Below are 12,115 nucleotides of genomic sequence, written 5' to 3'. Positions count from 1 at the left end.
ACACACATACAGTAGGATCTGTGGGTCATGTTGGATTCAAACCCACAACTACTGTTATAAGCAACCATGCGCCTTACAACTAAGCCAACTGAAGCATCACTTCATAGAGGATTGTGATCTGTCCTCATCACTCATGTATGATACTATGCCCTATACTGTTCCCTGATGGCTAGCCAGAAGCCCCACGGAGAAGGCCACAAGCCTAACTGTGCGTGAAATGTTCAGAGAGCCTGTTTAACCATTAGCATAGGTTTTGGGGGGAAGCGGTGTTGAACAGTCGACAAGCCCGGGCCTGCTTTGGGGTGAAAGCAGCAAGCTGGTTTGTCCCGCTTCAGCCCTGATCTGGCCTAGCCATACCGTACACTGCCCCTATGTCCCTTCCTCCTTTTGCTAACACTGGACTGAGAGCCTGGGGTAATTTTGATCAAATGTTTGTACAAAATAAATTCACTGAATTTAAATGGAATTGATTGCCTCAGTCTCCCGTCCTCCTACTGGAGGGCAAAGGGCTCAGCTCCTAGGAAGGGACTTCTTCTTCTTGAGCAGGGATGATGGAAAGGAGGCAGGAAGGAAGGAAGGGATAGAGGGCCCTAAAATGGAACATAGCCTTTCTTAATCAGTGCCCTGAGGCCAAAATCAATCATCATGTCTGGCGATAAAGAACTTTCCCCACCCAGGCTCCTTTTTATAATGGTTATGTGTGTACTGTATGTGCAGGGTTTCCTTCAGCTGGCTTTTGGAAAAAAAAAAAAAAAAAAAAAAACGATAAATAAAATTGCCACCGGTCAACATAAATACATTTGACTGGTCAAGCTTATCGGTATATAGGTTAATTTGCATAATTGAGTGGAATTAAATTAGTCGTTATGATTATCACACAGCATTCGATTTGAGCGGAAATTCTGTAAGAACGTGAGCTGCTGCTACAGGTCCTGTTATAAATGCACGTTTCACTCGAGCAACAATTCGAAATGCAATTGTGTGTTAATGGTTTGGACGCCACTAAAGAGCTACTATTTTCTCCCATCTCTTATGAGGCATGTCTTACATTGTTTCGAAGTAGCCGAGACAAAATTTGTTTCTATAAACGTGGAGGAAATTATTTTCTAAAGACTTCCAAATGCCATTGAAACAAGTAACATATATTTCTCTCATGTAATATTCTTTCATTGTCCAAAGGCACAATCTTAGTTATATTAGCAACCCATGCTAGTTGCATCTTTAGATCTCCCATCTTTCAACATTTCTAACGGATATTTCCATCTCTGTCACATGAGAACGCTCGCATGTGCTGTGCGTTTTCCCGCTAATTGCATTATGCAACAAACATGAACTTTAAAAAGCAGTAGGCTACACGCTATCTTGGCACACCTGTATTTAGGCATTTTCTCCCTTCTCTGCAGATCCCCTCAAGCTCTGTCAGGTTGGATGGGGAGTGTCGCTGCTCAGCTATTTTCAGGTCTCTCCAGAGATGTTTGATCAGGTTTAAGTCTGGGCTCTGGCTGGGCCACTCGAGGACATTCAGAGACTTGTCCAGAAGCCACTCCTGCGTTGTCTTGGCTGTGTGCTTAGGGGCGTAGTCCTGTTGGAAGGTGATCCTTCGCCCCAGTCTGAGGTCCTGAGCGCTCTGGAGCAGGTTTTCATCAAGGATCTCTCTGTACTTTGCTCTGTTCATCTTTCCCTCAATCCTGACTCGTCTCCCAGTCTCTGCCGCTGAAAGTCATCCCCACAGCATGATGCTGTCACCACCATGCTTCACTGTAGGAATGGTGCCAGGTTTCCTCCAGATGTGACGTTTGGCATTCACGTCAATCTTGGTTTCATTAGACCAGAAAATATTGTTTCTCATGGTCTGAGTCCCTTAGGTGCCTTTTGGCATACTCCACTATAACATAATGATTAGTGGAGTGCTGCAGAGATGCTTGTCTTTCTGGAAGGTTCACCCATCTCCACAGAGGAACTCTGGCACTCTGTCAGAGTGACCATCACATTCTTGGTCACCTCCCTGACAAAGGCCCTTCTCCCCTGATTTGCTCAGTTTGTCTGGGTGGCTAGCTCTAGAAAGAGTTGGTTGTTCCAAACTAATTCCATTTAAGAATGATGGAGGCCACTGTGTTCTTGGGGACTTTCAATGCTGCAGATACTTTTTTTGCACCTTTCCACAGAGCTGTGCCTCAACACAATCCTATCTCAGAGATTTATGGACAATTCCTTCAACCTCATGCCTTTGGTCTTTTCTCTGACATGCACTGTCAGCTGTGGGACCTTTTGTATAGACAGGTGTGTGCCTTTCCACATCATGTCAAATCAATTGAATTTACCACAGGTGGACTCCAAGTTGTAGAAACTTCTCAATAATGATCAATGGAAACAGGATGCACCTGAGCTTAATTTCGAGTTTCTTAGCAAAGGGTCTGAATACTTATCTAAATACTTAATGTCATTATGGAGTATTGTGTGTAGATTGAAAAAAAAGTGTGTTAGGGTTTGCTGATATCCAGATTTTCATACCTTCACACTACCTGTCCCATACTGGGTATACGGTATTACTGGCGGTGTACACAAAGGGGGCTATTTATTTTCCAAACATCAAAAAAATCCCCAAAAGTATCAGTTAGCAGAATGCTAACAAATACAAAGGGATTCCGTAGCGGATTCTAGGGAAATACTAACTAGGACAGACAGCCCACTTCATAAAGTTAAGCAAGTATCTCAAAATACCTCTGTTTGCTGAACACACAAAACAAATATTAGATGGCATAGATCTCGGTAGTGAATTTCATCTGAAGACTTAAGTTCCCCTGCACCGGATCACCTCACAACGCAGTCCATGGGAGAGACTGGGCAGGGCTTCCTGCCTCTACAGACACTTCCGCTTTACCAACACAAACCCCAGCCCTCAAGTCTCCACCACCAAAAACTATAATACACACAGGGCACTACTGTCGGTCTGTCTGTCACACACGGACACAGGGCCATCCATGAGTGCAGCTGAGACGATGCCCTAACCTGGAGACCCTCTACTCTGCATAGTGACACAGCAATACATCCATTACAAAACCAGCCCAGAGTCAATAAGACAAACAAAATTCAAAACACATACCTCAATTAAATCATACACCACGCTGGTATCAAAGCAACTCCATACTAAGTGGGTATTTGAATATTTCTGGGGTCAATCAGTGTGCCTTAATGCTCACCCCGACCTAGCGGCTCAGATAAAATAACAGATTAGCATGCCATCTCCTTTGTGTGACATGCCGATGACAGGCAAGTTAGCTACAGTACGTGGCTTACTGTACTGTCATACCCTCTCTGTTACAATCCCATTATTGAGGCTTTAAAGGGATAGTTTACTCAAATTACAAAATTTACATTGGTTTCCTTAGCTCAATGAAGTTAATGATTTGCATAAGATAATTTGGACATAAAGAGCCATGTTGCCTCTAAACTGCACGCCTGCGGGTCTGCCGTGCAGAAATATCAGCCCACTGAGAGAAGTACTAGATTGAACTTCACTCAACTTTCTAGAGCAGTGGTCATGTCAATCTCCAAGGCATTCCTAGTCGATCGCCAAACCTTTCTATAAGATTAGTGTCGGCAGTAACATAGCAGGCATAAAAGAAAGCTACAGCAAAGTTGATACTGTGAGATTTCATTTTTTTTTTTAAAACCACGACTAGAGAGAGACTGTCAATATAGCAAAGAGCTGCTGTTTTCATTAGTGAGTTCATGTTTAAGTTCTTACTCCGCACTGTCAACACTTTGTATTCAACACTTTTATTAACCATAAAAAGCGCGTTCTTCCTATTTCCACTCAACGCTACAACAAGCACTGCATCAATAGCCTTCATCAAATTTTGAGGGACATTTTTTTGCCTGAACAACAATGCATTGGCAGGGCATTTCATGCAAAGCTAATATACGGTGATAATGTATTGACCTTAGGGCTGGCATGCACAACTTGGAATGAATGTAAAGTGAACTCCAATGAACAGTGGATAAGACTCGTGCTGAAACTCCTACCTACAGAATGCATACGGCAGATAAACACAACAACCTCGCCACACTCCTGTCCGAGTCGCGAAAACGAAAGAAAGAAAAAGTCCAGTGAATCTCCCTTAGTGCCAGAAATATGGGGTGACCGTTTAGTCATGGTAAACCAGCTCTGATGCTGCTGATTGTCATTAGTAGCCTACCAAACTTGTTATTTGTCTGGTACTCAGCAGTCTATTGTCCCTCTAACATCAATGCAAATGTATTCAAATCTAATCAAACACTTCATGAGAGTCCGTAAGCTCATGTTGCTCAACATTTCTGTAGGCTATGCAATTGCGGGAGAAAACGGTGATGGCCACTAATAAAGAGAGGAGGATCCCGTCAGCTTTCTATAGGCTAGGCCTACTATATTTCTCAACTTCCCTAATATTAAACACATTGTTTATATTTTCAATAGGAGTATAGCTTACCTGGCTGGCATGAAAATAAAGCACGGTGAAAGTGTCCTATTCTCTAAGTGCGTAGATTACATATTTTTTCCACCGCCCCTGTTTTACAGTTGCATAATAATGCTCTATTCTAAATCAAAACAAATTTCACACATATATTATTTACTACATGTTATGACAAGATTAAATCAAGTCTGATGGGTGACAATGTTAGCCTATCACTTGTGAATTATATATTATCACTTTATTATGCTGATGTCCATCCTTACATAATTAGAAAGAGGAGATTATCATGATTAAAATGGTGTCCAATTTGAAAATCTAAATATACACATTGCGAGATATTTGGCAAAATAGACAGACATACCTATATTTCCCTATAGGAAACAGTGGGATGACCTCAAGAGTTCCATGGGTAATTTTTTACCAGCAGCGTGGGCAAGTCTCATTGCCAACAATGGCAAAGCAGGCATTGTGGCATAGAATAATAGGCTGGGAATAGAATGTTCGGAAGGCAAGTTGGTGCCACGGTGCTCAATAGAACTAATAGGAGCTGGCAGGGTGAAAAATGCCAAAATTAGGCCTGTTTTTTTAAAATCGTGATTACTTCAAAAATACGGCAAGCAGCTGGGACACAGGGTAATATTATGTAACTGGGCTTCACAGTGGATGCCATGAACTACTTTTTATCAGAAAAAAGCATTGTTAAAAATTTCTGCCTAACTATTAGAGGTGAACTGAACACCACGCCCTTTTCCTCTCACTTTTTCAATACAGTGGATAAAAAGGGTTATGCCAGGTGTAGCTGCATGAAAGAGATTAATTATGCCAACAAAGGGTAAATTACTATATATATATATATATATATATATATATATAGTGGGGCAAAAAAGTATTTAGTCAGCCACCAATTGTGCAAGTTCTCCCCATTTAAAAAGATGAGAGGCCTGTAATTTTCATCATAGGTACACTTAAACGACAGACAAAATGAGAAGAAAAACAATCCAGAAAATGACATTGTAGGATTTTTTAAATGAATTTATTTGCAAATTATGGTGGAAAATAAGTATTTGGTCATCTACAAACAAGCAAGATTTCTGGCTCTCACAGACCTGTAACTTCTTCTTTAATCCTCTGTCCTCCACTCGTTACCTGTATTAATGGCACCTGTTTGAACTTGTTATCAGTATAAAAGACACCTGTCCACACTCAACTCCACTATAGCCAAGACCAAAGAGCTGTCAACGGACACCAGAAACAAAATTGTAGGCCTGCACCAGGCTGAATCTGCAATAGGTAAGCAGCTTGGCTTGAAGAAATCAACTGTGGGAGCAATTATTAGGAAATGGAAGACAAACAAGACCACTGATAATATCCCTCGATCTGGGGCTCCACGCAAGATCTCACCCCGTGGGGTCAAAATGATCACAAGAACGGTGAGCAAAAATCCCAGAACCACACGGGGGGACCTAGTGAATGACCTGCAGAGAGCTGGGACCAAATTAACAAAGCCTACAATAAATAACGCACTACGCCGCCAGGGACTCAAATCCTGCAGTACCAGACATGTCCCCCTGCATAAGCCAGTACATGTCCAGGCCCGTCTGAAGTTTGCTAGAGAGCATTTGGATGACCCAGAAGTTTTTCTGCAAAGGGACATAGGCCGACTGATCCGTGTAAAGGAAAGAATGAATGGGGCTATGTATCGTGAGATTGAGTGAAAACCTCCATCCATCAGCAAGGGCATTGAAGATGAAACGTGGCTGGGTCTTTCAGCATGACAATGATCCCAAACACATCGCCCGGGCAATGAAGGAGTGGCTTCGTAAGAAGCATTTCAAGGTCCTGGAGTGGCCTAGCCAGTCTCCAGATCTCAACCCCATAGAAAGTCTTTGGAGGGAGTTGAAAGTCTGTGTTGCCCAGCAACAGCCCCAAAACATCACTGCTCTAGAGGAGATCTGCATGGAGGAATGGGCCAAAATACCAGCAGCAGTGTGTGAAAACCTTGTGAAGATTTACAGAAAACGTTTGACCTCTGTCATTGCCAACAAAGGGTATATAACAAAGTATTGAGAAACTTTTGTTATTGACCAAATACTTATTTTCCACCATAATTTGCAAATAAATAAATTAAAAATCCTACAATGTGATTTTCTGGATTTTTTTTCTCCTTTTGTCTGTCATAGTTGAAGTGTACCTATGATGAAAATTACAGGCCTCATCTTTAAGTGGGAGAACTTGCACAATTGGTGGCTGACTAAATACTTTTTTTTGCCCCAGTGTGTGTGTGTGTGTGTGTGTGTGTATATATATAGTTTGCTGTTTTCTTCTGTCTTCCTTTTTTTCTCTTTAGTTAATTCTCTTAGTTGTTGGTGGTGGGGAATGGAATTAATTCTATTTTATTTTTCCCGGGAGGGGTCTCGAATGGTTGAGGGACAGCTATTGGGGAACTGTGGGAGGGATCTTGGAAGGTTTGGGTTTCACAAGATTGTGATAACTATAATAATGTACACTATAATATAATACAAATAGAATGCCTGTTTGTTTCATTCTATTTATAATTTAATGTTTTTTTCCCCAAGTGCAATATTTAGATGTGTGTGTGTGTGTGTGTGGTCACAAGCATTCTATTATAAAGGCTGTCATGGCTAACTGCAATATTAGTGTATTGTTTTTTCTCAAGACTTGAGTGTCAGTTGCAGTAAAGTCTTGGCAACAAAAACATTGGATTGCTTTCTTTACATTTTTAGCTGTGTGTTAGATTCACATTAACCACTTATTTTATAAACTGATCATGTAGATCATATTCATTCCCTTTTTTTTTTTAGCCCTCACCAGTTTCCATTCCTGTTAAAGGGTAATGAAACCAATATGGATTTTGGGTGAACTATCAATTAGTAGAGAGGAGCTTCACCAACTTGGAGGACAATGGAAGGTGATAAGGAATTAATTATTGTTTAAAGTAAAACCAACATGATATAATTTATTTAAACTTACATTTAACAATGAAGATTTCTTACCAACTTCCACTGTCCTCCCAGATTTGCTGAATCTCCTCTTCAGTTTACTCCTCAGTTCATGCACCTTGGTTGAAGAGCTAGGTAGAGGCAGTGTTCCTTAGCCACAAAGCATCTCAGAGGAGGAGTGCTGATCTTAGATCAGTTTGGCCTTTTCGATAATAATGAATAAGATTATATGGACAGATCCTAGATCACCACTCCTACTCTGAGAAGCTTTGTCGATACTGGCCTAGGTGTTAATCATGCATTGACACACACACACACACACACATAGATGCACACACACCAACTAGTTTGGAATTGAGGAATTTTTACCCTGCCAAAATTTATAGATTTTTATTATTTTTATGGATTGCAATTTTGGTTTCAAATCAGTTTTCATTTTGTACAGTTAGCCTTTACACTTGTGGAAATTGGCCTATATGGATAGGGCTAAATTTGATTTGTTTCTTACAGAAATATGAAAAACGTATGCATAACCATGGTAGCAATTAAAAGAGAACAATTTGTAGATGGGGAAATTATTAGACCAAAGTTAAGTACACAACAGTTCACCTGACACAATGCTGAATCCAAACATCACACTGTTGATTTTATGAGCATTTTACATTTACTGTACTTTTTGCTGCATTTGTTGATAGAGAAATCTGAAAATATTCTGGATACATTCAGTAACATAAGACTATTCCTGGAAAATGTGGGGTGGGTGCAACAAGACCAGAAAGTTACACGGGTTTTGCGTGAGGGGACTAACTGGTGTCTCCAAGTGGACACACATCTCTCCAAAGTGTGCACAGTTCCTAAGCAATTCTAATGCACTTTTATGAATCAAAGAAGAGTCTTCAACTAGAAGGTACTTTTTTTATTTTTTTTTTAGCTCTCATAGCTGTGCCGTTGAGGAACTCTTAGCAAGCACACATGTAAACTCAGCAAAAAAAAAGAAACATCCTCTCACTGTCAACTGCATTTATTTTCAGCAAATTTAACACGTAAATATTTGTATGAACATAACATTCAACAACAGACATAAACTGAACAAGTTCCACAGACATGTGACTAACAGAAATGGTATAATGTGTCCCTGAACAAAGGGGAGGTCAACATCAAACTTAACCGTCAGTATCTGTGGCCACCAGCTGCATTAAGTACTTCAGTGCATCTCCTCCTCGTGGACTGCACCAGATTTGCCAGTTATTGCTGTGAGATGTTACCCCACTCTTCCACCAAGGCACCTGCACATCCCGGACATTTTCTGGGGGGAATGGCCCTCACCCTCCGATCCAACAGGTCCCAGACGTGCTCAATGGGGTTGAGATCTGGGTTCTTCACTGGCCATGGCAGAACACTGACATTTCTGTCTTGCAGGAAATCGCGCACAGAACGAGCAGTATGGCTGGTGGCATTGTCATGCTGGAGGGTCATGTCAGGATGAGCCTGCAGGAAGGGTACCACATGAGGGAGCAGGATGTCTTCCATGTAACGCACAGCGTTGAGATTGCCTGCAATGACAACAAGCTCAGTCCGATGATGCTGTGACACACCGCCCCAGATCATGACGGACCCTCCACCTCCAAACTGATCCCCCTCCAGAGTACAGGCCTCGGTGTAACGCTCATTCCTTCGACGATTAATTCGAATCCGACCATCACCCCTGGTGAGACAAAACCTTGACACGTCAGTGAAGACCACTTTTTGCCAGTCCTGTCTGGTCCAGAGACGGTGGGTTTGTGCCCATAGGCGACGAGGTTGTCGGTGATGTCTGGTGAAGACCTACCTTACAATAGGCATAAGAGCCCTCGGTCCAGCCTCTCTCAGCCTATTGCGGACAGGTTGAGCACCGATGGAGGGATTGTGCATTCCTGGTGTAATTCGGGCAGTTGCCGTCCTGTACCTGTCCCGCAGTTGTGATGTTCGGATGTACCGATCCTGTGCAGGTGTTGTTACACATGGTCTGCCACTGCGAGGACGATCTGTCCGTCTTGTCTCGCTGTCTTAGGCGTCTCACAGCAATTTATTGCCCTGGCCACATCTGCAGTCCTCATGCCTCCTTGCAGCATGCCTAAGACACATTCACGCAGACGAGCAGGGACCCTGGGCATCTTTCTTTTGGTGTTTTTCCAGAGTCAGTAGAAAGGCTGCTATTTTTTTTTTATGTCCTAAGTTTTCATAACTGTGACCTTAATTGCCTACCGTCTGTAAACTGTTAGTGTCTTAGCAATCATTCCACAGGTGCATGTTCATTAACTTTAAACCCTTTACAATGAAGATCTGAGAAGTTAATTTGTAAAAATCCAAATATCTTTGAAAGACAGGATCCTGAAAAGGGGAGGTTTCTTTTTTTTTTGCTGGGTTTAGTTTTGTTTGGAACACACCCTTCCATTTCTGCTATCACACAATTACTGTTGTTTACGCAATCCATAAACAGTCCATTATATAATCGCAATCTGGTTCAGGTGGGCATGATTTTACTTTCTACACAAGTTATTTTTCAGTTTCGTCCTAAAAACAGATTGTGGTGGGGGGACAAAAGTGATACATTTTTTGGTGCCATTTAGGCGAAATTGGAATTCTAAGCGTCACTACTGCCAACATGACTAGCTAAGTTTATGAAATTCGATCTTAGTGTGAGGGTTTCATAAGGAAATTTAAAGAAACAGATTGTAATTTTGATGGACATAGAAAGGAGACAGGTGCATGTGCCACTATGACATTACTTCACAATATACAAAAAGGCTAATTTTGTTCATAACAACCCAGGGTATGATGACCTTTCATTTTGTAACTGTACATCAAACATAGTGATCATAAACGTTGACGCTGTATATGACATGAGTTTTATGATATGGAATTGTGAAGTGCACATTTGGACTTACGGGTGTTTGGCTTGCTTATGACATCAAAGCGCCTCAACATCTCATATTTCAAAATACATCGAGTCCTCTTCATTTACAGCATTTCCCTGACTCGGACAACAACACATTTGCTAAAGTTGCCCAATTACCGTTAGGGATTGGGGTAAGTCTTGTTGCGCATGGTGCTCAAGTTTAGAACGGCTGTCAGTCAAAACCCTTAGAGCGCTGTGAATCGTAGAGACCGAGCTATGGTTTCATGTACAGGATGTTACTCTACAACCGCTACGTTCCAATTTTAAGTGCCATTTTCAACACGTATACAGGTACGAGTGTAAAAGGTTAACACTCAAATGTATGATCAACATAGCAGGGTGCTTACCTACTTAGAGCCTAGAACAATGTAATTCAAGTAGCGAATATTCTTCCCACTTTGTGCCCTCACATGGCTACGTTGGGAAGACTCAATCGGGGCAGTCTGGGTAGATATGTATTTATTTGTTTTCTGTAAGCAGGAAGTTGTCCCACTGCGTATGATGATGTCATGTAATATAGTTAATTTAGTTTATTAAATCAAATCAGTTGTATTTGTCACATGCGCCAAATACAACAGGTGTAGTGAAACGCTGACTTACAAGCCCTTAACCAACAATGCAGTTTTAAGAAAAATAAGTTAAAGTATTTACTAAAATAAACTGAAGTAACAAAAATAGAAAAATAACAAATTATTAGAGCAACAATAAAATAACAGGAACAATGCTATATACAGGGGCTACCTGTACAGCAACCAATATAAACCTTTGTGATTCTCACTTTTATTCATCCCCCGAAAAATAATGAATGAACCAAACTGAATAAAATCTCTTTCTCTGCTCCCTTTTCTTTCCAGTGTTTCAGTTCTGATCTTCAACACCACCTCGCACTGCTTCGTCTTGGTCAAGCAGTTCCGCCCAGGTAATACCCCCTTTTTTGCTCTAATCTTTCATCCACAAGGACAGTCTTTTACTTCTTGTAAAGGACTGTAAATTCACATCCCTTTCCATTTATTTTTTATTAGACAGTGAAGAGGGACAGGAAAGTGCAGGAAAGTAAGACAGAGAAAGTGTGTTAGAAGGGTGTGGGTCTGATTCGAACCCACCACAACCTTTCTTTATCCCTGTGGGGAAACCCTGCTATTGTCACATTCCAAGCTTCTTACCCAACACCTGTGTATTATGCTGAACTCCCACTTGAGCGTGTCAAGTGCAACAATATGCCCCCTGCCACGTGGCCTGGGATCTGTCTGGCACTGTCGAGGCTTGTCTACTACTGTGAAAAATGCTGATGGACTCTCTCCACCCGGCTGGTGCACCGCCCCATCAAGGCTTTAAAAGCCATTAGTCATCCCATGGCACGCGGCCCTGTTCCATTGCATCAGCTAACGCCTACCTTCATCTCCCTGCCACCCCTGTGGTATTCACCAGGGTTGGGGTCGATTTCTTTGTGAATTTAAATGGAATTGTAATGGAATTTAACCCAACCCTGGTGTGGACCGATGAGGGGGGAAAAACAGACGCTTAATTATATATTATTTTCTGCTGCTTGTGGTAGGCTGTGGGGCATTCGCCATATTATGTAGAAGGATTGGGTGCTTACATGTATCCCGTCCTCTTAGATCTGCAAACCCTGAATAATTTGTGTTAAAGGGTAGGGGATAGGGACCAAAATGGAATGGGGCCCATATCTCATCCGCTTAACTGATTCTAGGGAAGGTTGCTAAAGCCATGGAGGTCCCATCAGTAATGTCTTTGGTGCTGGT

At 41.7% G+C, this 12,115-nt stretch overlaps 1 protein-coding gene across 1 annotated transcript in view; it reads left to right on the top strand.

Annotated features, from left to right (window-relative positions):
* The window catches only part of nudt14 (nudix (nucleoside diphosphate linked moiety X)-type motif 14), an 81,331-nt gene that overhangs the window by 51,374 nt on the left and 17,842 nt on the right, over positions 1–12,115 (top strand). The window contains exon 3 of the mRNA XM_035794007.2: positions 11,207–11,271. Coding sequence (XP_035649900.1) covers positions 11,207–11,271 — 65 coding nt within the window. The remainder of the gene's footprint in view (positions 1–11,206; positions 11,272–12,115) is intronic.

This window comes from Oncorhynchus keta, chromosome 19, assembly GCF_023373465.1.
Source record: "Oncorhynchus keta strain PuntledgeMale-10-30-2019 chromosome 19, Oket_V2, whole genome shotgun sequence".
NCBI lineage: Eukaryota > Metazoa > Chordata > Actinopteri > Salmoniformes > Salmonidae > Oncorhynchus > Oncorhynchus keta.
This window is presented reverse-complemented; position numbering and strand designations above follow the sequence as displayed.